We start from the raw sequence: 24994 nt of genomic DNA, 5'->3' as shown, positions 1-24994 counted from the left end.
CCTGTTTCTCACAGGTGAAACAGGGCATCTCTAACTGCAGATGGGCCTTTGAGAAAGCCTTTCCTGCTGAGAGCATTTGGAGGTTTGTGCCCATTTCATGTTTGTTCTGCAGAAATACATCTCTCCTCCTCTGGACCCTTCTTCCCAACTGTCTCCCCCCAAAACAAGATGAAAAGAACCCTCAGATGAGTTGGAAAACTACAGAACGAGACCAAATGGAGAGAAGCCTCCTTCCTCCTTACCCAGTGACCTCTCTCTGGTGTCCAACGGAGGCCTCTCTGCCTCACAGGAATCCAGGTCCATTTCTGCAAAGAGATCCTTTCCCTGAAAAAGAAACAAGGATTCAAAACAGAGAATGGGGAGAAATACTAGAAAGAGAATGACAAAGACTTGAAGGGTGTGAGATCTCATTCCATGGATGCTTTCCAAGAAAAAAGATGGGCCATCAGCAGACCATTATGGGATGTTTTCTGTCCTGTTTGGAGCCCCTTGGGAGTATCCAGAGGAAAGTCTCTCTCACCTGCTTCCTCTCCTCTGCCTGACTCAGGAGGATACCTTCGGCCAGGGCCACCGCCTGGGAACTGGTCTCCGCTCCACAGTCCCTCACCCAGCTCTCCATCTCCGGGGGAAGGACAGCCAGGAACTGCTCCAAGATCACCAGGTCCAGCATCTCAGCTTTCGTGTGCCTTTCCGGCTTCAGCCACTGGTGGCAAAAGTGGTAGAGTCGGCTGCAAACCTCTCGTGGTCCTTTGGCCTCTTGGCAGCAGAACTGCCTCAACTGCTGGCTCTGCACCTCTGAGCGGAGGGTGTTCTCCTCACCCAGAATCTTCTGCAAAGAGTTTTCCCAGAACCCCCCACTGCTCCCAGTTTGGCTGCCATGGTCTCTTCCTGCTTTGGGGCCAGCTGAGTCTTGCTCATCCATCTGTGCTCTCAGGAAGCCTCTGAGAGATTGGAAGGAACCCTTTGGTCTTCTGCCAAGTTCTGTCCGTCTAAATGAGAAGCTGTAGCAAATCCTACAAAGCAAATACATTGTTCTGTTACAGAGGTTGTATGACGGGGGGGGGGGCGGAATGGTTCCCATGAGTCTTGCTGGGAACCAGGGCTGGACTGCACCGCATCCCAGACCGTGAGCTATCTTTTTGAAAAGAAAGAGGAGGAGGAAGAGGAGAAGAAATACGTCTCTAGCCTTCTAGCAATGCAAAATGTGGAGGCAACTGAAGGGATTTCTGTCAGATTAATCAACCTGGTTTCTCCATCCTTCCAGTCAATGCATGAAGTCAGAACCGAATGTATCTTGTGATAAATGGATGCTTTTCTCTGGTGGGGGTCTCGACCTGGGGGTCCTCTGGAGTTGCTCCCCACCCCCACCCTCACCCCACTTCCACTCCCTACTTCTGTCTCCTTTTCTGCAATATCTGCCGCTGTCCAGACAGATTCGTGGGGTGAGGTCTCTTTTTTTCTCTTCTGAGGGCCAGGAATGTATCTGGCCAACCCCCAGAGGGCCAAGTGGGCGGGGCCAAAGACATCTCCCTTGATTTTGTTGTTGTTCTGTTAGATAGATTAACACAAACTGGTTTGCAATGCAGCAGCCAGACTATGGCCTGGGATCCCTCTCTTTATTCCTGGCCTCTCTTTCCTACTTTTCCTTCCTTCCTGACCGTTGTTGTTTTTTTTGGGGGGGGGCTAGTCCACCTTCTCCTCCAGCTTTGGAAAACCATTTGCACATTTTTCCTCTGTTGTGCTATGAAGCTGAGCAATGTCACACAGAGTTAAAGAGCCAGGGACTTCTTTGTTTTAAAAAGGGAGATTTTGTGGGAGTCAGGGATCCTCTGATCTGCAGGAAGGAGAGCGTGGCAGACCTGGCCCCTCCCTGGCAGGACCCTCTCCTCCTCCCTGACTTGGGGTCCCCCCCCTGCAGGAGCACATCTGGCCCCCCAGGCACCCTCCCCTGCTGCAGCTCTGGGACCCCCCCGTCTCCCCACTGCACCCTCGGGGGGGGGGGAGAGAGGAGACTCGCCCATAGCTGGCAACCTTCCCTTTTTTTGCGGGAAATTCCCTTATTGCAGCGCCGTTTCCCTGCTGCTTCCTGCTGCTATTCCGGATTGGTAGATAGGAGAGGCTGCTGATCCCTTATTTTCAAGGCTGCTGATCCCTTATTTTCAAATCTGAAAGTTGACAGCTATGGACTCACCAGATCCCAGGAGGGGGCTGCGATTCGTTCCGCCCTTGCAGGAGAGACACCAAAGTAACACCCCCCCTTCCTTGCAGGAAAGGACTGGGGAGGGAGGGGCCTTGGCTCTGGAGGACCAGTCCCCTCTTACTTCCTGTCCTCTCTAGGAAGGCAGCTCACTTCCCTTTAACCCTTGCCAAGCCGAGTCCCCCCAGCTCAGCCATCTCTCGCTTGGCAGAACCTCATTCTTATTATTTTGTATGGATTTAGGGGGCAGCTGCCCCCCTGGCTAGGCCCAAGCCCAGACATCCTTTTGGGGGTGAGGCTCTTGGCTGGACTCTGAGCATCTCCCTCCCTTGTCCAGAAACCAGAGGAAGAGCTTACAGGAAAAAGGGCTTTGCAGGAGGCAAGGAAGCTCCTCCTAGAATTCAGGAGTGGAGAGACAGGAGGGGATCCCAGGGTCATCTAGTCCAACCCCCAGCAATGCAGGAATCTCAGCTGAAGCATCCATGGCAGATGGCCATCCGATCTGTGCTAAGAAACCTCCAAGGAAGGAGAGTCCCCCACCTCCCAAGGGAGACCCTTCCCCTGCCCAACTGCTCTTAGATGTCCCTGAAGGCAGCGGGTTCTGAGTTCTAGCCCTGCTGAAACAATCACACTGGCTGCCAAGGAGGAACCAAGCGAATTTCAAAATAAATAAATCCTATTCTCATCATAAATGAGTAATACTTTCTCATGCATGCTTTTTAGGCTAATAAAAAAGTATGCCATTTCCCTTTCCAGAAATGCTTAATTGCTAATTCAATGGACTGAAAATGGATTGTTGTTATTTTTATGTTTAGGGAAGCTTTTAATATTTGATGGACTATTGTATTTTAATATTTTGTTGGAAGCCGCCCAGAGTGGCTGGGGAAACCCAGCCAGATGGGTAGTGTATAAATAAATTATTATTATTATTATTATTTATTAAATTGATCAGGTGAGTGTTCTCCTTTCGAAAGAAGCAGGTGGAATCTCCATGGTTGCTAATAGCATAACGTTGAAAGGCTAGGCAAATATGGGGAGCCCTAGAGCATCTGCTTGGCATGCAGAATGTCCCAGGGTCAACCCCTGACATCTCCTGCAAGGGCTGGACGAAATCCCTGCCTGAAACTCTGGGGAGAAGCTGCCCATCAGTGTAGACCAGGGGTCCTCAAATATGTCCCATGGGCCGAATCCAGACCCCCAGGGTCGTGAATGTGGCCTGCACGGCCATTTCAGAACCTGCCAAGTGTCCGAGGCTGAAAGCATGTATAGATGGTATATTACACCGGTTAAGCTAGCAAAAATGTATAAAACATGTAATAAGTGTTGGAAATGTAAAGAAAAAGAAGGATCATTTTATCATATGTGGTAGGAGTGTAAGAAAGTGAAGGGTTTCTGGGAAATGATATATAATGAATTGAAGAAGATGTTGAAATATACATTTGTAAAGAAACCGGAAGCCTTTCTGTTAGGAATAACAGGAAGAGAACTAAATAGAAGGGATAATAAACTTTTTCAATACGCAGTAACAGCAGCAAGAATATTGATGGCCCAAAAATGGAAACAGGAGGAACTACCGACTCTTGAAGAATGGAGAATGAAACTTATTGACTATGCAGAACTGGACAAATTAATTGGGAAGATTAGGTATCAACGGGACCACAAGTTCATCGAGGACTGGGGAAAATTTGTAGAATATCTGAAAAGTATATGTGATGAACAAACAACGCTAGTGGGATTTAGAGGCTTTGTGAAAGGTAGAGGAGTATTGTTAAACAGAAAGAGGACAGTAAAAGTAATATTAAAATGCAATATCAAATTTAGAAAATGTGTAAAAATGGGAAAATACAGATGATTGGCAGAGAAGCTGATGGAAGTCCAAAAAGTTGAAATTTGTGAAAAATGTTTGATATTGGAATTTGTATAATGGAAATTTTTTAATAAAAATTATATATATATAAAAGAAAGCATGTCGCCGTCAGCTCAGTCAGTCCCTGCACAGCACTGAGGTAAACGCCACAGGCGTGGTGGCTGCTCTACCAAGGAAAGGCCAGGGGTTTCACCTGGGGACGGGAAAGTGTTGTCTTTTGGCTTGAAGAGTGAAGTTGAGGTTCCTTATGTATACTTTAAAGGTGGGAGAAGGCGGTATAGTCCCATTTCTCTGAGTGGAGCAGAGGTCTTTCCACTCCTGTGATTTACATGCTCTGAAAGTTGGGATCTGTTTTTAAAGGGTGGAGTGCAACCAGAGATTGACCATCTCCTTAGCCTGGGGAGCCACATTCTGGTAGAAGGAGGCCAGGATTTGCCCCCAAGGCCTGGGATGTCACTCCTCCCCTGCAGTAGGACTTGGAATCCAGGAGAAAACTCTTGGAATAGCCTTGCCAGGTGCTCAGGGACGGACTCACCTGTCCCCATGTCCTTCTCTTTGCAGATGTCCTGCAAACTGTGTTAAAATGTGACATCAAGCTTTATTTACAGCGGAAAATAACAAAGAAACATGGCGTGAGCTGTCTTCCACAGCCGTCTCCTCCTCGGTCAGAGTAAAAGAGAAGAAATGATGGAAGTGATTTACAGACTGACTTCCATTCTTACACAGACAGTACAGAAGGTGTAAACATGGATATCATGGTACACTAGCAATGGGAGAATGAAATACTAACAGTTTGGCCCCCAATTTGGTCCAAGACCAAAGCTGGCATCCCTCAGGGTCCAGGAGTGCCAGGGACTCCGTGGCGAGGGCAGTGGGGGCCGCTTTGGCCCAGACTGGCCCCTGACTCTGAGGCATCTTTCCTACCGCAGGACCTCCAATGTTATGCCCTCTGTGACAATGGGGAAGAGCGGAAACTAGTGGCCAACAGCATCTCTACTCAGCTGGCTTTTGCCCGAAGTTCCCCCATCTCAGAGCAAGTAGCTCTCCCTCATGGATTCAGTCCTTTCATCACTTCCATCTCCCCAAGAAACTCCCAAGGCTACTTGTTATGTAGTGAAGTTTCACCCTGGGCCAGCAGGGGGATACTGTATATAGTTTTCACTCAGGTCCATGTCAGTTATTTTAGGCGGGAACTCTGGGCTGTTGTTGTTACAATGTTGACAGCCGGCTGCCTATAAAAGCAGGCCGGCTGAGCTGTTTGCAGTCAGTTCTATTCCAGCTTACAAAATAAAGAGCTACTTGGAGAAATCGCTGTGTCGTGTGCTATGTCAACCCACAACTTAACATTGGCGACGAGGATGGGATTGATGGACATGAGAGCACAGCCAGATGCGGCCAGCCTCTGAACTGAGCTGAATCACTGAGCTGAATCACAGAGCGAAATCACTGGACAGAACCAATTCAGAGCTGACTGTTCTGGCTAGAGCACTGTGTTCCATCCATCGCCCTTCACGCCGGCATCGGAATCATGGCTTCACTTGTGCCTCTACTGCCGTTTGCGCCAGCTTCTGAATCATGGGACTCCTACCTCGCTCGGTTCAACTGCTACCTCCAAGCCAACGAGCTGACAGCAGTATCAAAGGATCGGAAGCGGGGCCTATTCCTCAGCCTCTGTGGGCCTGAGGTGTTTGAGACGGCCCGAGCATTGGTTGCGCCTGAAGCAGTCCAGGCAACACCATGGGACACGATCCAAGAGAAGCTCCGCAACCACTACGCACCAAAGCCGTCCAAGATTGCTGCCCGCCATGTGTTCTACCACCGGAACCAGGCAGAAGGGGAGTCAATCAACAACTACACCACTGCCCTGCGACAGGCTGCAATGCACTGTGAGTTCCGAGACTTAGACGATGCCCTGATGGATCGAATCGTCTGCGGGGTCTGGGACATCCATCTGCAACGGCGTCTCCTCGCCAAGCCAGACCTCACGCTACAGAAAGCCATTGAGGAGGCTGTGGCCTCAGAAGCTGCTGAACGCTCCGCCCAGGAGATCCGCAAGTCCAGCAGCCCGCGTCTTGCTAGGGAGCCAGTTCCGGTGCATCATGAAGAGGCCAGCAGTGATGAGGCATCCTCCAGTGAAGACGATGACGTGCACCAGACAAAGCGGGAGCGCAGGAAGTTCCAACAGAAGTCCAAGGGCCAACCGGAATGTTTCGGCTGCGGAGGCAACCATTCCCGTGCCAAGTGTCGATTCAGAGACGCCATCTGTAGGAAGTGTTCCAGAAGGGGCCACATCGCTAAGGTCTGCCGATCGGCTCCGTCTGACACCCCCCCTTCATCGACTCGCAAGTCCAAGTCTTCACTCCAGTCTGCCAAGGAAAGTTGTTTCGCTTTCACCAACTGCCGCTGCCCGTCTAGAACCACGATTGGCCAAACCGACTCGCCTACGCGACGCAAGCTGAACTTCACGGTGCTCATTGAAGGAGCTCCATGTGACATGGAGATCGACACCGGGTCTGCCCTGTCCATCGTGTCATGGAGCACCATCAAAAGACTGGTACCCAGAGTGTCCAAAAGGCAACTCGACTCTCACCGCGTACACCTGAGAGACTACCAGGGAAACGACATCCCCGTGGTAGGCGTTGGCCGGTTCCGGATCGCCTTCAAGGATTTTTCGGGCCTGCTGCGGTTGGTGGTGGTCGAAGGTCAGCGGCCAAGCCTCCTAGGGCTAGACTGGTTTGATGCCCTCGGCCTGGAAGTCACCGGCATCAACTGCATCTCTAATGCAGAGACTGAGGGTCTGGTCAAAGACTTTGCCGAGGTTTTTGACGGCACCTTGGGGCAATATACAGGTACGCCCATCTCCTTTAGCCTTGATCCACAAGTCGCCCCCATCAAGCTAAAGCCACGCCGGGTTCCCTTTGCTCTCAAGGCTAAGGTGGACGAACAACTGGACAAACTGATCGCCCAAGGAGTTTTGGAGCCGGTTGACCACGCCAAGTGGGAAACCCCCATCGTCACACCTGTCAAGCCAGATGGGTCGGTGAGAATCTGTGCTGACTACAAGTGCACGATCAACAAGGCACTTCAGCAGCACACTTATCCGGTTCCTGTTGTCCAACACCTGCTGCATTCCCTGGGTGAGGGTAAGGTCTTCGCTAAGCTGGACCTTGCACAAGCCTATCAACAACTGCCAGTCGATGATGCCACTGCTGAAGCCCAGACGATCGTCACCCACCGGGGGGCATTCCGTTGCCGCCGGTTGCAGTTCGGGGTGAGTGTGGCTCCTGGCATCTTCCAAAGCCTTATGGAGCGTCTCCTGCAAGGGCTTCCGGGCGTGGTACCATATTTTGATGACGTCTTGGTGTCTGCAGACTCACATCAGCAGCTGTTCGAGCGCCTCCGTGCCGTGCTGACCAGGTTCCAAGAGGCCGGGCTCAAGGTAAAGAGGGAGAAGTGCCAGATCGCCGTTCCACAGGTAGAGTTCCTGGGCTATCTTATCGATGCCTCGGCCTTCACCCGACCACATCCAAGATCCGCGCTATCCAGCAGGCCCCCACCCCAAAGAACAAGACGGAGTTGCAGGCATTCCTGGGGCTGCTAAACTTTTATAACATGTTCCTGCCCCACAAAGCCACAGTGGCTGAGCCTCTTCACCGACTCCGTAGCACTAAGACGCCTTGGGCCTGGGGTCATTGGGAGACGGTGGCCTTCAACGCGGTCAAGGCTCTCCTTTCATCAGACAGTGTGCTGGTACAGTACAGTGAATCCAGGCCGCTGGTCCTTGCCTGCGACGCCTCACCTTTTGGCATCGGTGCTGTCCTTAGTCACCATTTTCCAGATGGAAGAGAAGCACCGCTCGCCTACTTTTCCAGGACACTATCTCCGACGGAACGGAATTACAGCCAGCTCGACAAGGAGGCCTTGGCACTTGTGGCTGGAGTGAAGAGGTTCCATGAATACCTCTATGGCAGGACTTTTGACCTCATCACTGACCACAAGCCACTCCTGGGCCTCCTCGCCGGTGATCGTCCAACTCCACCGGTCCTCTTGCCACGCATGCTGCGATGGACTGTTTTCCTGGCTGCCTACCACTACCGGCTCATCCATCGCCCGGGGAAATCGATGGGCCATGCCGACGCCCTCAGCCGTTGCCCTCTTCCAGCATTTGTGGAAGACCCGGCTCCAGCTTCATCACTCCTTCTGATTGAGGATCTTCCGGCAGCGCCTGTATCGGCTGCCACTGTGGCCTCCGCGTCTGCCCAGGATCGCACCATCAGCCGGGTGCTCAACTGGGTGTGGAGGGGGTGGCCACAAGGGCCTTTTGCATCGGAGTTCCAGCCCTTCGCAACCAGACAACATGAACTCTCAGCTCATCGCGGCTGTCTGCTGTGGGGAGACCGCGTCGTGATTCCCCAGGGACTCCGTCAGCGCGTCCTGGAGGCTCTGCACGTTGGCCACCCGGGAATTGTCAAAATGAAGGTGTTGGCTCGGTGTTACGTCTGGTGGCCTAATATGGACGATGCCATCACTGCCTGGGTGTCCGTCTGTCAAGCGTGCCAAGAGTCGAGGCCTGCACCACCGGCAGCTAAGGGACACACCTGGGAGACGCCAAAGACACCCTGGTCGAGGGTGCACATCGATCTGGCTGGCCCCTTTCACGGCCGGACCTTTATGGTAGTGGTGGACGCCTATTCCAAATGGCTGGAGGTCGCCCTGATGCCCTCCACCACTACCGAAGCTGTCTTCCGGGTGCTGCGAGGCCTGTTTGCAACGCATGGGTGTCCTGATGTCCTTGTCTCTGACAACGGACCACAGTTCACGTCAGGCACGTTTGAGCGGTATCTTTTGGGACTGGGCATCTGCCATGCCCTAACGGCACCCTTTCATCCATCCAGCAACGGGCAAGCGGAAAGAATGGTGCGCTCGGCAAAAGAGGCACTGGCGCGCCTGGACCGGGGAGACTGGCATGAGCGGGTCGCCGAATACTTGTTCGTGCAACACATCACCCCTCATGCGGCCACAGGGAGGAGTCCTGCTGAACTGCTTATGGGCCGCCGCCTCAGGTCACCGCTCGACCGGCTACACCTGGACTTTGCCGTGGCTGAACCCCCAGGCTGTGCCAACGCGCCACGGTCATTTGTCCCAGGAAACCAGGTCTTTGCCCGGAACTATGTGGGGGACATTCCTTGGGTGCCAGCCACAGTAGTGGGAGTCACTGGACCTTGCTCGTACCAGGTGGCACTCGAAGACGGACGCTTGTGGCGACGGCACATAGACCAGCTTAGGCGCAGGGTTGGGGACTTGGACACTACCGAGGTGCCCCCAACGGCGCTTGCGGCTCCAGAAGAGACACGTACAGATGGCGAGGCCCCACCTACACCTCCCTCGCAAACTGCCAGCGTGGAGCTGAACCAAGCCGCTTCAGAGGGTCTGCCAGACTTACCACAGACTCAGACCACTCCACTTGCGGAGGCTCCACCCACAGCAGCGGATCCAGGGGAGTTGGTTCCTACGCCACCTAGGGTCGCACCACAGCCTCAGCAAGAACTGTGTGGCCCTCCGGACTTGGCTACCAGTCCCCGGCGGTATGGCAGAGTTTCCAAGCGCCCAACTTATTTAAAGGACTATGTTGTTGGACATGTATCACTGTTGGTCTAAGTATGGGAAATGTAACCGATATGCTTTTGTGCCTAATTGAACCATTACGCGTAGTGCTGTATATAAGGAAACCATTATGATTGTAACTAACGCCTTATCTCAGTGGGGAGGGGTGTTATGTAGTGAAGTTTCACCCTGGGCCAGCAGGGGGATACTGTATATAGTTTTCACTCAGGTCCATGTCAGTTATTTTAGGCGGGAACTCTGGGCTGTTGTTGTTACAATGTTGACAGCCGGCTGCCTATAAAAGCAGGCCGGCTGAGCTGTTTGCAATCAGTTCTATTCCAGCTTACAAAATAAAGAGCTACTTGGAGAAATCGCTGTGTCGTGTGCTATGTCAACCCACAACTTAACACTACTCATCCTCTGCAGTTGAGAACAGACCTAACTGAAAAGAATGGCTTACTCTTCTGGTGACACTAGAGAATTCTAGAAGACATTCACCCTTTCCATAGCATTATGGATGCACAATTCACACAGACAAGTTTCTTGGCAAGACACGGGCCTTTCCTGGCCATGGAGTGTCCTCCTCAGCATTCCCAACGAAGGAGCTGGGTTGCAAGAGATGCAGCTAATGGGGGGGTGTCCTCCCCCCTCCCATCTCACCTGGCTGCTAGGTAGGAAAGCAAGACCCAGGGAGAGTTGTGGGAAACCCTGAAACCAGCTTGCTCTGTGCTGGAGCCAAAGCTGCCACTAATTTAGAAGCAAGATCTGTTCGGGTGTTGATGCTGTGAGCCCCTCCGTCCTACACTCTGGTTGTGTATACGAGTAAATAAAACTAGATATCATAAAGACAACACAGTCTCCACTGATTTTCGTTCCAAGGAAACCGAAGATGGGGAAGCGCCTGGGACCCCTGGAATCTCACCGCTCAGAGACTGGGGTAGTTTGCAAATACAAACACACACACAATAATTTGTGCCTGTGTTCCTAATAGATAACTAAGTGTGAAGAGCATGTCATGTGCTTCAGCAACAGCCCTCCTGTAAATAAGGAAATACAAAGCCACTCCCAACTTCAAGAGGGGGGGTGCGGGGCTCACGCCCCCAACTACAATCTCGCGGGGCTGACGCCAGCCCTGCGGGACCCAGGTATTCTCCCTATCCCATCAATATTCATCGCCCGCAGCGCTAGCCAATCGGCTGCGCTGGTGGGCGGGCTTACCAGGTGCTCTTAAGTCCAGGGCAGCCCCTGGCTCGCCCCTTTCTTTCCTACAGCTGCTGCAGTTTCCCACCCACCCGCCCTCTAGGTTTGCATTTGGACTTTGCTATGGGCTTCGGCTGGTCGCCGTAAGGGGCCTGGTAGGAGTTTTTCCATTTGGCACATTGGCTGTATTTTGAAGCCACTTGGTTTTTTCGCCTACCTCGTAGCAAAACATCACAACTCCTGGGTTTTGGCGGTTAGGCATTGGCAGGGGTATTGTTATGCAAATGAAGTTGGGGGGGGAGGAACGCCATCACCTCCCCCAAACCCTGAAGGGGTAGTTCATTAGAGGACTCCGGGGGGGGGGGCGTCGCCTCGTCCAAAACCTACGGAGGCTGGGCCTAAAGCGTGCTCCCGAGCGGTAACCCCTTGGGGAGCGCCTAGAGATGTGCATCTCGGGGGCTCCCCCTGGTGGTGCTTAACCCTTCCCGGTTAGACCGGATAGTCTGTTAGGGCCAATGCCTAAAGCCAATACCACTCTTACCTGTAATCAATAAAGTTGTGGCCATTTTCGCCCATTAACCTAAATTCTGGTGTCCAGTGTTTTTATTTACTCCGCCTGTGGGAGGGGGCGGGAATTGCCACGCAACCCCCATTGCTGGTTGACTAAAAAAAGCAACAAGGGAATCTGCTCTGGTGTCCCATGAGGTCTGTGCGGCCCTTAAGTAAGAGGAGCCACTTTTAATAACTGAATTAAAGAAATTTTAACATAATAAAACATTCAAATTACATTTTACAATTTTAATTAACACCCCCCCCCGCCATGCGACTTCCCCCAACTTCTCTTCCTGGTTTATAACACCTCTGTTTCTTTTGCTTATAATTTTGTATTCCTTATATATTAAAATGAAGGTTATAACATTTGTCTCTTCCTTCTCATTTTTACCTCATAATTGAATTTTCTGTTTGTATTTGTCCACTGTAATTGTATTACTCAAATCCTGCCAGTGAGTTCATTTCTATGCACTGTTTCTCTATATACATCTTAAAAGGTTCCCAATCTTTTAAAAAGTCAGTATTGTCCTTATCTTTAAGTCTCTCAGTTAGCTTCACCATTTCAGCCTATTCCATAAACTTTTCTTGCCAGTGTTCTTTCGCTGGTATTTCATCGCTTTTCCATCTTTGAGCTAGTAAAATTCTGACCGCTGTTGTCGCATACATGAATAGATTTTTCTTATCTTTTTAGTAAATCCTGCCCTAAAATACCTACTGAAAACCCTTCTGGTCTTTTAACAAAGATTATCTTAAACATTTTTTCCCCATTTCATTATAGATCATCTCCTAATAGGTGGAGCCAGGTGGGCCCAGGTCCAGGTGAGGGGGGGTTGCCATGGTGACAAGGACCACAGACTTGCAGGCGGCCATTTTGGGTTAGCAGTGAGGCGAGTGGAGGAGAGAGCAGTTGGTGGCAGTTGATGGAGGACAAGGCGAGGCAATCAGTGGATTCTTATTTTCTCTGTTTCTTATTTCATTTATTGTTTTTCTCTTCTTGAGGACGTGTCACAGGCTTTCTTCATCCAGCAATGGTGAGTATTGGAGGAAACAAGAGTAGGGAGAGCATAGCTGTCAACGTATCCCTTTTTTGAAGGGAAATTCCCTTATTCCGAACAGGATTCCTCGCATGAAAAGGGAAAAGTTGACAGCTATGAGGGAGAGGATCCCAAAGACCTGCTCTCCGCTGCCAGGACTCTCACTTGTGAGGAACTGACAGCCTGACTTTTGCTGGAGCCAGAGCAAGATTTCTTGCTCCAGGTGATGCAGAGAGGCCTCCACGCCCTTCAGGTGTCCATGGGGAGGTGGGGGAGGGAGGGGCTTTGGGTCATGTTGCCAGCATGATTAAGCCGCTTCTGGCGAACCAGAGCAGCGCACAGAAACGGAAGGCGAAGGGGGAGATTTAAGAGACCAAATTCCCAACGGCATAAAACCTCTTCAGTCAGTTTAAAATCCACTTTCCAGTTTGATGTCCTAAGACATATATCTCATTCAGCCCACATTTTACCAGCTTCCTCACATAAATCTCACAGACTTTGTCAAAAGCCTCACTGAAATCAAGATGCACAATTTCCACAGCAGTCCCCTGATCAACAAAGTTTGTAACTCCATCCAAAAGAAGAAAAGGAGAGATTTCGCTGGCTTGACTTGTTTGTGAGAAAGCCATGCTTTCATCCTGTATGTTGTAAAATCTTCAGATGAAGGGCAAATAAATTTAAAAAAGAATAAATGAGGATATTGACATGTGCAAAGCAAGGCGATTTATGTCTTTATTTAATTTGGAAACCACCCAAACCAGTGGTGCCAACTTGAATAAAATATTGATGGGGGGCCAGGTAAGGCCCGTCTTGCACAATCAATCACATGATGCATGCACACCATTTGAATGGCAATGCCTATAATGGCAGCAACTTTTTAAAAAAGTAATACTTTGAGCCCATACTTCAATTTCCCAGCAGCTCCCCTTGCCCCGGAGAACACTTCTAGCATTCCATCTCCTCTACCTGTGGCATTGTTCAGCAGTGGGGAAAGTGACCTCTTCACAACGGATGTCCATTTGGTATGGCCCTTTCCAGATTTTTCCCTGCCCCTTGTGTTTGTCTTTCGTTTTCTTATATGTGTGTTGCCAGTAGAAGCCACAATTCTGTGGGTACTCTAGGTGGTGCAGAAAGCACCTAGAAGCTCCCTAGAGGTTGACGTGCTGATCAAACTTCAGTTTTGCGCTCTATTAATTCCAATTAGCAGTACTGGGGGTGGTTCAGATTCTGGGGCAGTGCTTTTGGCCAGCAGAGGGTGTCAGAAGGCCAGCCTACTTTCCCTTTAAAGCAAACTTGGGTCTCCAGCTGGTTTTGGACTACAACTCCCATCATCCCTAGCTAGCAGAACCAATGGGGAGGGATGATGGAAACTGTAGTCCAGGAGCTGCTGAGGTCCCAAGTTTGGGAAAGCCTCCTTTAAAGCAACTTTTACATTTTGCCCGCAAAGATGGGACCTGCCCATGTTTGTATCTTCTTGTATTTTGTTTTCCTCATGACCTTTGTGCGTTTATTTATTATTATTTTTTTAAGAGGGCAAATTGAAAGAGAAATTGTATGGCAAGTTGCAGAAGAATAAAAGGTTGTGTTTGGAAAAAACACACCAAAAACTGGGAGGTGGCATCCTTAAATATTTTATTGGGGGTGGGGCAAAGACCCCTAGGCCTTTAAGAGTTGGCGCCTATTCCCTACACCCACAGGTCTCAGGATGGTTACAAAATAAAAAAAACAACAACCCGAAACACCACATATTAAAAGGGAATTAGATGTCAATCAGCCAAAAGCCTGGTTAAAAAGGTGCGGATTTGCCTGGCTCCTAAAGCTGTATAATGGTTTTTGCGACCATTGTATGGATTCTTTGATGGGAAGTAAGATTGGCAATCTGACTGAAGCTCTTTCCACATTCCACACACTGATAGGGTTTCTCCCCTGTATGAATTCTTTGATGGGAAGTGAGATTTTGGCTCTGACTGAAGCTCTTTCCACATTCTACGCACTGATAGGGTTTCTCCCCTGTATGAATTCTGTAATGGGAAGTGAGAGAGGAGCTACAGGTGAAGCTCTTTCCACATTCCTCACACTGATAGGGTTTCTCCCCTGTATGAATTCTTTGATGGGAAGTGAGAGAGGAGCTATTTCTGAAGCTCTTTCCACATTCCACACACTGATAGGGTTTTTCACCTGTATGAATTCTCTGATGGGAAGTGAGATTGGCGCTCTTCCTGAAGCTCTTTCCACATTCCACGCACTGATAGGGTTTCTCCCCTGTATGAATTGTTTGATGGAAAGTGAGACTGTGGCTGTGAGTGAAGCTCTTTCCACATTCCACACACTGATAGGGTTTCTCCCCTGTATGAATTCTTTGATGGGAAGTAAGAGAGGAGCTCTTCCTGAAGCTCTTTCCACATTCCACGCACTGATAGGGTTTCTCCCCTGTATGAATTGTTTGATGGAAAGTGAGACTGTGGTTGTGAATGAAGCTCTTCCCACATTCCATGCACTGATAGGGTTTCTCCCCTGTATGAATTCTTTGATGGGAAGTGAGAGAGGAGCTTTCAGTGAAACTCTTTCCACATTTGACACACTGATAGGGTTTCTCCCCTGTATGAATTCTCTGATGCTTAGTGAGATTGGAACTCTTCCTGAAGTTCTTTCCACATTCCACACACTGATATGGTTTCTCCCCTGTATGAATTCTTTGATGGAAAGTGAGAGAGGAGCTCTGACTGAAGCTCTTTCCACATTCCACACACTGATAGGGTTTCTCCCCTGTATGAATTCTTTTATGGGAAATGAGAGAGGAACTATCTGTGAATCTCTTTCCACATTCCACGCACTGATAGGGTTTTTCCCCTGTATGAATTCTTTGATGGGAAGTGAGATGGGAGCTCTTCCTGAAGCTCTTTCCACATTCCACGCACTGATAGGGTTTTTCCCCTGTATGAATTCTTTGATGGGAAGTGAGATCGGAGCTCTTCCTGAAGCTTTTCCCACATTCCATGCACTGATAGAGTTTCTTTCCAATTAGATTTTGTTGATGGGAAGTGGAATTGGAGCTCTGATTGCAGCTTTCTCCACACTCTAAATTTTTACGTGGCTTCTCCTCCCTGGGGATTTTATCGTGGTCACCTTTGCTCTCAATTTCCAATTCATCAGAATCTGCAATGGAGACAATAAGGGATTAGAGCCTCAGGAACAAATGGAGAAGAAATGAAGGGAGTTGGGTGTGTATTCATTACCTGTGTTGTTTGTCATTTTATCAACATATTTATTATTCGATTCTAAAGACTTGTTGAATGTTGTTTTGTCTGATATATAGTAGTGGTCAAAATTGTGGAAGGTTGTAGCTGACACTGAAGATGGCCTGGGAAGTTCACACCAGCCCAATCCTGGTAGAAAAAAGAATATTTTGAAGAAGATTGTTCAAAGAAAAAACTGTAAGTTACTGTTTATTGTGGGGGTGTTAGGTTCCCAGGTGTTATAGGGGGCGCTGTTGAACTCTGTGAAAATATATGAGGTTGGTCCCATAGAGGTATTTTTTGAATTTCCAGGCAGATATGACGATCCCACAGGGAGCCTTACCAAGAGAGGCCAATATCCCACAATTCTCCTGCATGACGTCCTTATGCAGAGCTCTCTGGTCAAGATCCAGCAATGCCCACTCCTCGTCTGTGAAACAAACAGCGACATCTTCAAAGCACACTGGACCCTAAAAGAAAAAGGGAAATGTCCTCCTCTGAGACAGCAGAAATATGATCTGCTACACAATGCTCTGTTGTTTCCTTCCTAATAATAATAATAATAATAAATTATTTATACCCCGCCCATCTGGTTGGGTTTCCCCAGCCACTCTGGGCGGCTTCCAATAAAAACTAAAATACAATAATCTCTTAAACATTAAAAGTGTCCCTAAACAAGGCTGCCTTTAGATGTCTTCTAAAAGTTTGGTAGTTATTTTTCTCTTTGACATCTGGTGGGAGGGCGTTCCACAGGGCGGGTGCCACTACCGAGGAGGCCCTCTGCCTGGTTCCCTGTAACTTGGCTTCTTGCAGTGAGGGAACCGCAAGAAGGCCCTCAGCACTGGATCTCAGTGTCTGGGAAGAACGATGGAGGTGGAGACGCTCCCTCATGTATACTAGACCGAGGCCATTTAGGGCTTTCAAGGTCAGCAGAAACACTCAGAAATGATCTGAGAGCCAGTGCTCAGAAACGATCTCAGAGCCAGTGTAGGTTTTTCAAGACCGGTGTTATATGGTCTCGGCGGACGCTTCCAGTCACCAGCAGCCGCATTTTGGATTAGTTGTAGTTTCCGGGTCACCTTCAAAGGTAGCCCCACATAGAGTGCATTGCAGTAGTCCAAGCGAGAGATAACTAGAGCATGCACCGCTCTAGAGAGACAGTCTGCGGGCAGGGAGGGTCTCAGCCTGCATACCAGATGGAGCTGATAAACAGCTGCCCTGGACACACATTTGACCTGTGCCCCCACGGACAGCTGCGAGTCCAGAATGACTCCCAGGCTGCGCACCTGGTCCTTCAGGGGCACAGTTACCCCATTCAGGACCAGGGAGTCCCCCACACCACGCCTCCTGTCCCCCCAAAATAGTACTTCTGTCTTGTCAGGATTCAACCTCAATCTGTTAGCCGCCATCCATCTTCCAGCTGCCTCTCGACACTCACACAGAAATTTCACTGCCTTCACTGGTTCCGATTTGAAATAGAGGTAGAGCTGGGTATCATCTGCATACTGATGAAAACCCAGCCCAATCGCCCTGATGATCTCTCCCAGCGGCTGCATGTAGATGTTGAAAAGCATGGAGGAGAGGACAGAACCCTGAGGCTCCTCACAAGTGAGAGCCCAGGGGTCTGAACACTCACCCCCTCCACCACTTTCTGAATACGGCCCAGGAGGAAGGAGCGGAACCACTGTATGACAGTGCCCTCAGCTCCCAGCCCCTCAAGACGGTCCAGAAGGATGTTATGGTCGATGGTATCAAATGCCGCTGAGAGATCCAGCAGAACTAGGAAACAGCTCTCACCTTTGTCCCTAGCCTGCCGGAGATCATCGACCAGTGCGACCATGGGGGTATCAGCCCCATGATGAGGCCTGAATCCCGACTGGAAGGGATCCAAATGGTCCGCTTCTTCCAGGCGTGCCTGGAGTTCTTCAGCAACCACTCGCTCAATCACCTTGCCCAAGAATGGAAGATTTGAGACTGGGCCATATTAGCCATATTGGCACCATCTAAAGATGGTTCTTTAATAAACGGTTTAATGACCACCTCTTTCAGCGGGTCTGGGAAGGCTCCCTCACGGAGAGAAGCATTCACAACCCCTCAAAGCCCATGGCCCAGCCCTTCCCGGCTAGATTTTATAAGCCACGATGGGCAAAGGATCAAGGAGACAGGTGGTTGGCTTCCCTCGTCCAAACAGCCTGTCCACATCCTCAGATTGGAATTGATCGCACGAAACTTGACTAGACAGGACACAAGAACCCTCCTACCCCAGCCCTGCTCCACGGTGTAATTTACCTCTTCCTGAATCTGAGCGACTTTATCTGCAAAAAACTTTGCAAAATCATTGCAGGAGATCATGTGGCCCATACTGGGCCCCGATGTAGCAGGTGGTTCCACTAAATTGCGAACCACCTGAAAAAGTCTCCTGCTGCTGTTTTCTGCAGATGCAATAGAGGCGGCGAAGAAAGTCTTCTTAGCCGTCGCTACCGCCACTTGGTAGGCTCAACATTGAGCTCTAACCCGTGTCCGGTCAGCTTCAGAATGAGTTATCCTTCACCGGCGCTCTAGCTGTCTCAGCGATTGTTTCATTGCCCTCAGATCCGTGGAAAACCATAGGGCTGTCTGGGCTACATGCAGTCGAAGAGACCGCTTCAGAGCGAAACAGTCAATAGCCCTGGTTAACTCCACATTCCAGCGGGCCACCAGGGAATCAGTTGAAAGGCCATCAACATGGGATAAAGCATCCCCTACCACACTCTGGAAACCATTTGGATCCATTAAGTGGCGGGGGTGGACCACCTGAATCGGTCCCACCTCCCTGCAGAGGGAAAGGGCCGCAGAGAAGTCCAGCTGCACCAGGAAGTGATCTGACCATGGCACTGCAACCCCCCCTCCCCGCCCACAAGGCCTGGGTTGCTGTGTAAGAGAAACCTGGTGGGCAAGAAGCGGCAAGGACAGGCCCATCTGTTTCATCCAACAAAGTCTCTGTTACACATGCCAGATCAAGTCCTCCATCCATGATGAAGTCATAGTTGGCAGTGGTTTAATGAATCATTGACCTGGCATTGCACAGCAGCAGCTTCAGGTCATGTGGGTATCCCTTGCTGATTCTAGTATCCGTCCAGTCAGGACCAGGCCTGGAGGCAGGGATAGTCCTCCAACAACGACTAAACCTGTCTCCTCTGTAATGACATGGTCTGGTCTTAGCGTAACTCCTCCTCCTACCCGTGATCACTGAGATCGGTTGTCCCAGTGCATCCCCCCCACTTGGAACATGCCCCAGCTATTTTGTGGGCTGGGACCCACTCCCTGGCAGCCCTGACCCCTCCCCTTAAGAATAAAACCCTTTAAAAAAAAGAACCCACAATAAAACAATACAAACAAAAAACTGTAAAAATTACAAACACATCAAAATCAAAAAACTTCCCGAGCCCAAACAAACATCCATCCCACCCCCACCCCCACAAAAAAAGTAATCAAAAGGGAAAAAAGAAAATTTTAAAAACATTTTAAAAAGAACATTGCGACACTCCAAGTCCTCCTGGCCAGCAGCAGCAGCAACCGTCCTTATGAGGCCTGTCAGGCCCCGCCCTGGGCCAGGTGGTGAGTGGCAGGAGCAGGCCCCTCAGGCACTCATGCAGGGGAGTTGTTTCAAGACGATTGCTTTGCTGCACATTTTATTTATGGATGCTTATTTTATTCTAAGTTTTAATTATGCGTATTCTTTTTTTGTGCAAATAGGTTGTTCTCCACCTTGTGTTTTCCAACTCATTCTTCCCCAATGGAAGGATCCACTTTCTCCTCCCCTCCCAATGCCCTAAAGTCAAATTCCTGGGGTTCATGGGGGCATGGAGAGGGGGAGGAATGGGGGGCAGGCCCCATTTTGCAGCCAATGGGGCTGGTTAGGTGAATCCAGGCCACTATTTGTTCTCATTTGCCCACTGCTTAGAAACCAATATTAGCATTCCGTGATCAATCTAGAAATGAAATCAGCCTCTTTTGGGTGGCCATCTGTCTTGGATGATCTAGCAGAGATTCCTGCATTGCAGGGGGTCTCCTGGGTCTGAGAGACAAGCAGGGAGGGTGGCTTCTGGCAAAAGGAGAGGGAGCCACCGGTGGCTCCTCCTTCTCCTGACTCACCTCTGCCTCTCGACCTCCCTCCTCCCACTCACCTCCTTCCTCTTCTGCCTCTGATTCTGCACTGCATTCTGCCACAGAGTCTCCCAGCTCACTAAGCCCTGTTCGCCCTTCAGCTTCTGAAACCTCCTCTTCCCAAGCTTCTCCCTCTTCCCCCTCTGACCACCCATCCTTCTTCTACCTCCACTCCTTCGGCTCTGAGCCATCTTCCCTTCCTGGTTCCCCGGCTGCTTCCTCCCACCATTCCTCTATGCCCAACCAGTCCATGACATTGCTCCATCCCTCGGCCTCTGGCCCCACAAGGCAGCTTCCCCTGACCTGATCTGGTTCCACAGCCGCGGCTTCCTTTCTGCCCCCATGAAAAGGCGGATCAGGAGGTCTTGCCGGCATCAATCTGTCACCTGCAAGAGATAAAATATAAACAGGACGCCTGGAGTGCCTGCTTCTCTCACAGGTGAAACAGGACATCTCTTACTACAGATGGGCTTTTGAGAAAGTCTTACCTACTGAGAGCATTTGAATGTTTGTGCCCATTTCATATGTTAGTTGTGCAGAAATACATCTCCCCTCCTCTGGACCCTTCTTCCCAACTGTCTCCCCCCAAAACAAGATGAAAAGAACCCTGAGATGAGTTGGAAAACAAACAGAATGAGACCAAACGGAGAAAAACCACCTTCCTCCTTACCCAGTGGCCTCTCTCTGGTGTCCAACGGAGGCCTCTCTGCCTCACAGGAATCCAGGCCCATTTCTGCAAACAGATCCCTTCCCTGAGAAAGAAACAAGGATTCAAAACAGAGAACGGTGAGAAATACTAGAAAGAGAATGGTAAAGACTTGAAGGGTATGAGATCTCATTCCATGGATGCTTTCCCAGAAAAAGGATGGGCCATCAGCAGACCATTATGGGATGTTCTCTGTCCTGTTTGGAGCCCTGGGAGTATCCAAAGGAAAGTCTCTCTCACCTGCTTTCTCTGTTCCTGCTTTCTCTCCTCTGCCTGACTCAGGAGAAAACCTTCGGCCAGGGCCACCGCCTGGGAACTGGTCTCCGCTCCGCATTCCCTCACCCAGCTCTCCATCTCCAGGGGAAGGACAGCAAGGAACTGCTCCAAGATCACCAGGTCCAGCATCTCAGCTTTCGTGTGCCTTTCTGGCTTCAGCCACTGATGATCAAGGTGGTAGAGTCGGCTGCAAACCTCTCGGGGTCCTTTGGCCTCCTGGCAGCAGAACTGCCTCACCTGCACCTCTGAGCAGAGGGTGTCCTCCTCACCCAGGATCTTCTGCACTGGGTTTTCCCAGAATCCCCCACTGCTCCCAGTTTGGCTGGCATGGCCTCTTCCTGTTCCAGGGACAGCTGAGTTTCGCTCATCCATCTGTGCTCTCAGGAAGTCTCTGAGAGATCAGAAGAAATCCTTTGGTCTTCTGACAAGTTCTGCCCGTCTTAATGAGAGGCTCTAGCAAATCCTACAAAGCAAATACATTGTTCTGTTACAAACCTTGTAGGACGGGGAAAAATGGTTCCCTGAGCAAGCATAGATGAGTCTTGCTGGGAACCAGGGCTGGACTGTACTGCATCCCAGACCATGAGCTATCTTTTTGAAAAGAAAGAGGAAGAGGAGAAGAAATAAGTCTCTAGCCTTCAAGCAATGCAAAATTTGGAGGCAACTGAAGGGATTTCTGTGAGATTAATCATCCTGGTTTCTGCTGCCTTCCAGTCAATGCGTGAAGTCAGAACCGAATGACAAGGAAGTCATTTGTATCTTGTGAAAAATGGATGCTTGGTTCTATTGGGGGTCCTCACCCCGGGGGTCCTCAGGAGTTGCTCCCCCCACCCCCTCTCACCTGCTTCTGTCTCCTTTTCTGCACTCTCTGCCACTCTCCAGACAGATTCCTGGGGTGAGGTCTCTTTTTCTCTCTTCTGAGGGCCAGGAATGTATCTGGCGAATCCCCTGAGGGCCAAGTGGGCGGGGTCAAAGACATCTCCCTTGATTTTTTTTATCTATTATTATTCTATTAGATAGCTTAACACAAACTGGTTTCCAGGCAGCAGCCAGACCATGGCCTGGGATCCCTCTCTTTATTCCTGGCCTCTCTTTCCTACTATTCCTTCCTTTCTCCCCGTTGTTTTTTTTTTGGGGGGGGGCTAGTCCACCTCGTCGTCCAGCTTTGGAAAACCATTTGCAGATGTTTCCTCTGTTGTGCAATGAGGCTGAGCGATGTCACACAGAGTTAAAGAGCCAGGGACTCCTTTGTTTTAAAAAGGGAGATTTCGTGGGAGTCAGGGATCCTCTGATCTCCAGGAAGGAGAGCGTGGCAGACCTGGCCCCTCCCTGGCAGGACCCTCTCCTCCCTGACTTGGGGTCCCCTCCTGCAGGAGCACATCTGGCCCCCCAGGCATCCTCTCCTGCTGCAGCCCTGGGACCCCCCGTCTCCCCACTGCACCCTCTCGGGGGAGAGAGAGGAGACTCAACCCATAGCTGGCAACCTTCCCTTTTTTGCGGGAAATTCCCTTATTGCAGCGCCGTTTCCCGCTGCTATCCTGGATTCTTAGATATCCCGTAGACTGTCCCCGGGATCAGGCTGCTGATCCCTTATTTTCACATCTGAAAGTTGACAGCTATGGACTCACCAGATCCCAGGAGGGGGCTGCGATTCGGCCCTTGCAGGAGAGACCCCAAAGCAACACCCCCCCCTCCTTGCAGGAAAGGACTGGGGAGGGAGGGGCCTTGGCTCTGGAGGACCAGTCCCCTCTTACTTCCTGTCCTCTCTAGGAAGGCAGCTCACTTCCCTTTAACCCTTGCCAAGCCGAGTCCCCCCAGCTCAGCCATCTCTCGCTTGGCAGAACCTCAGATTCTTATTATTTTTTATGGATTAAGGGGGCTGCTGCCCCCCTGGCTACGCCCATGCCCAGATATCCTTTTGGGGGTGAGGCTCTTGGCTGGACTCTGAGCATCTCCCTCCCTTGGCCAGAAACCAGAGGAAGAGCTTGCAGGGAAAAGGGCTTTGCAGGAGGCAAGGAAGCTCCTCCTGGAATTCAGGAGTGGAGAGAGAGGAGGGGATCCCAGGGTCATCTAGTCCAACCCGAAGCAAGAGGGGTCTAGTTCACTAAACCGGCAGCCCTGTTTAGGGAAGCTTTCAATGTTTAATAGGTTATTGTATTTTAGTGTTTTACTGGAAGCCGCCCAGAGTGGCTGGGGAAACCCAGCCAGATGGGCGGGGTATAAATAATAAATTATTATTATTATAATTATTATTACAACCCCCAGCTATGCAGGAATCTCAGCTAAAGCATCCATGGTCCGATCTCTGCTCAGAAAGCTCCAAGGAAGGAGAGTCCCCCACCTCCCAAGGGAGACCTTTCCCCTGCCCAACTGCTTTTAGATCTCCCTCAAGGCAGAGGGTCCTGAGTTCTAGCCCTGCTGAAATAATTGCACTGGCTGCCAAGGAGGAACCCAGAGAAGTTCAAAATAAATAAATCCTACTCTCATCAGAAATGAGTAATACTTTCATATGCATGCTTATGCACGCAACAAAAGTATGCCATTTCCCTTTCCAGAAATGCTCAATTGCTAATTCAAAGGACTGAAAATGGATGGTTGTTGTTATTATGTTTAGGGAAGCTTTTAATATTTGATGGACTATTGTATTTTAATATTTTGTTGGAAGCCGCCCAGAGTGGCTGGGGAACCCAGGCAGATGGGTGGGGTTTTACTTATTATTATTATTGTTGTTGTTGTTGTTGTTGTTGTTGTTCATCATCAGGTGAGTGTTCTCCTTTCAAAAGAGGCAGGTGGAATCTCCACGGTTGCTAATAGTATAACGTTGTAAGTGCAGGGAAATATGGGGAAACCTAGATTATCTGCTTGGCATGCAGAATGTCCCAGGGTCAGCTCCTGACATCTCCTGCAAGGGCTGGACAAAATCCCTGCCTGAAACTCTGGGGAGCTGCTGCCAGTCAGTGTAGACCAGGGGTCCTCAAACTATGTTCCGCGGGCCGAATCCAGCGCTTCAGGGTCGTGAATATGGCCTGTACGACCATTTCAGAACCCACCAAGTGTTCGAGGCTGAAAGCATCTTGCCACCCGCTCAGTCAGTCCCTGCACTGTGCTGAGGTATAACACCGGTCTTGAAAGACCTACATTGGCTCCCACTACGTTTCCGAGCACAATTCAAAGTGTTGGTGCTGACCTTTAAAGCTCTAAACGGCCTCGGCCCAGCATACCCAAAAGAGCGTTTCCACCCCCATTGTTCTGCCCGGACACTGAGGTCCATCTCCAAGGGCCTTTAGGCGGTTCCCTCATTGCGAGAAGCAAAGCTACAGGGAACCAGGCAGAGGGCCTTCTCGGTAGTGGCCCCCGCCCTGTGGAACGCCCTCCCATCAGATGTCAAAGCGATAAACAACTACCTGACATTCAGAAGACATCTTAAGGCTGCCCTGTTAAGGGAAGTTTTTAATTTGTGACATTTTTGTGTATTTTTGGTTGCGGTGGAAGCCGCTTAGAGTGGCTGGGGAAACCCAGCCAGATGCACGGGGTACAAATAATAAATTATTATTATTATTATTATTTGCTTTTGTTGTTGTTGTTGTTGTTTAGTCGTTTCCGACTCTTCGTGACCCCATGGACCAGAGCACGCCAGGCACTCCTGTCTTCCACTGCCTCCCGTAGTTTGGTCAGACTCATGTTTGTAGCTTCGAGAACACTGTCCAACCATCTCGTCCTCTGTCGTCCCCTTCTCCTTGGGCCCTCCATCTTTCCCAACATTAGGGTCTTTTCCAGGGAGTCTTCTCTTCTCATGAGGTGGCCAAAGTACTGGAGCCTCAGCTTCAGGATCTGTCCTTCCAGTGAGCACTCAGGGCTGATTTCCTTCAGAATGGATGCGTTTGATCTTCTTGCAGTCCATGGGACTCTCAAGAGTCTCCTCCAGCACCATAATTCAAAAGCATCCATTCTTTGGCGATCAGTCTTCTTTATGGTCCAGCTCTCGCTTCCATACATCACTACTGGGAAAACCATAAAGGTAAAGGTACCCCTGCCCGTACGGGCCAGTCTTGCCAGACTCTGGGGTTGTGCGCCCATCTCACTTAAGAGGCCAGGGGCCAGCGCTGTCCGGAGACACTTCCGGGTCACGTGGCCAGCGTGACATCGCTGCTCTGGCGAGCCAGAGCTGCACACGGA

The 24994-nt window shown here is 50.2% G+C and overlaps 3 protein-coding genes and 1 long non-coding RNA gene across 5 annotated transcripts in view; 1 reads left to right on the top strand and 3 right to left on the bottom strand.

Moving 5' to 3' along the window:
* LOC309369099 (uncharacterized protein) overlaps positions 1-22574 on the bottom strand; it is a 99010-nt gene extending 76436 nt beyond the window's left edge. Inside the window, exon 1 of the mRNA XM_081909763.1 lies at positions 22447-22574. The gene's annotated coding sequence lies outside the window, so the exon portion shown is untranslated. The remainder of the gene's footprint in view (positions 1-22446) is intronic.
* Positions 1-24994, bottom strand: part of LOC309369085 (uncharacterized protein) — a 50948-nt gene that overhangs the window by 5549 nt on the left and 20405 nt on the right. The window contains exons 2-4 of one of the 2 annotated variants that reach the window (XM_081909723.1): positions 20507-20588; positions 20140-20222; positions 16034-16160 (exon numbers count right to left, since the gene is read on the bottom strand). In XM_081909723.1, the coding sequence (XP_081765849.1) occupies positions 16034-16160; positions 20140-20222; positions 20507-20588 (292 nt within the window). Of the gene's footprint in view, positions 1-16033; positions 17196-20139; positions 20223-20506; positions 20589-24994 lie in introns of both variants that reach the window. The other variant, XM_081909724.1, reaches the window with a different exon arrangement.
* Positions 199-2236, bottom strand: LOC309368780 (zinc finger and SCAN domain-containing protein 31-like; the record flags this gene model as incomplete). The annotated part of the gene is made up of 3 exons (XM_081909087.1): positions 2192-2236; positions 521-1013; positions 199-324 (listed from the first exon to the last, which is right to left on the bottom strand). Exons 2-3 carry the CDS (start codon positions 920-922, stop codon positions 199-201), a joined length of 528 nt encoding a protein of 175 aa, XP_081765213.1. The 5' UTR covers positions 923-1013; positions 2192-2236.
* On the top strand, positions 17981-19141 carry LOC309369399. Its single transcript, XR_014168092.1, has 2 exons — positions 17981-18709; positions 18761-19141. It is a non-coding gene; the product is annotated as an uncharacterized lncRNA (long non-coding RNA).

This window comes from Podarcis melisellensis, assembly GCF_964234715.1.
Source record: "Podarcis melisellensis genome assembly, chromosome: 4".
NCBI lineage: Eukaryota > Metazoa > Chordata > Lepidosauria > Squamata > Lacertidae > Podarcis > Podarcis melisellensis.
This window is presented reverse-complemented; position numbering and strand designations above follow the sequence as displayed.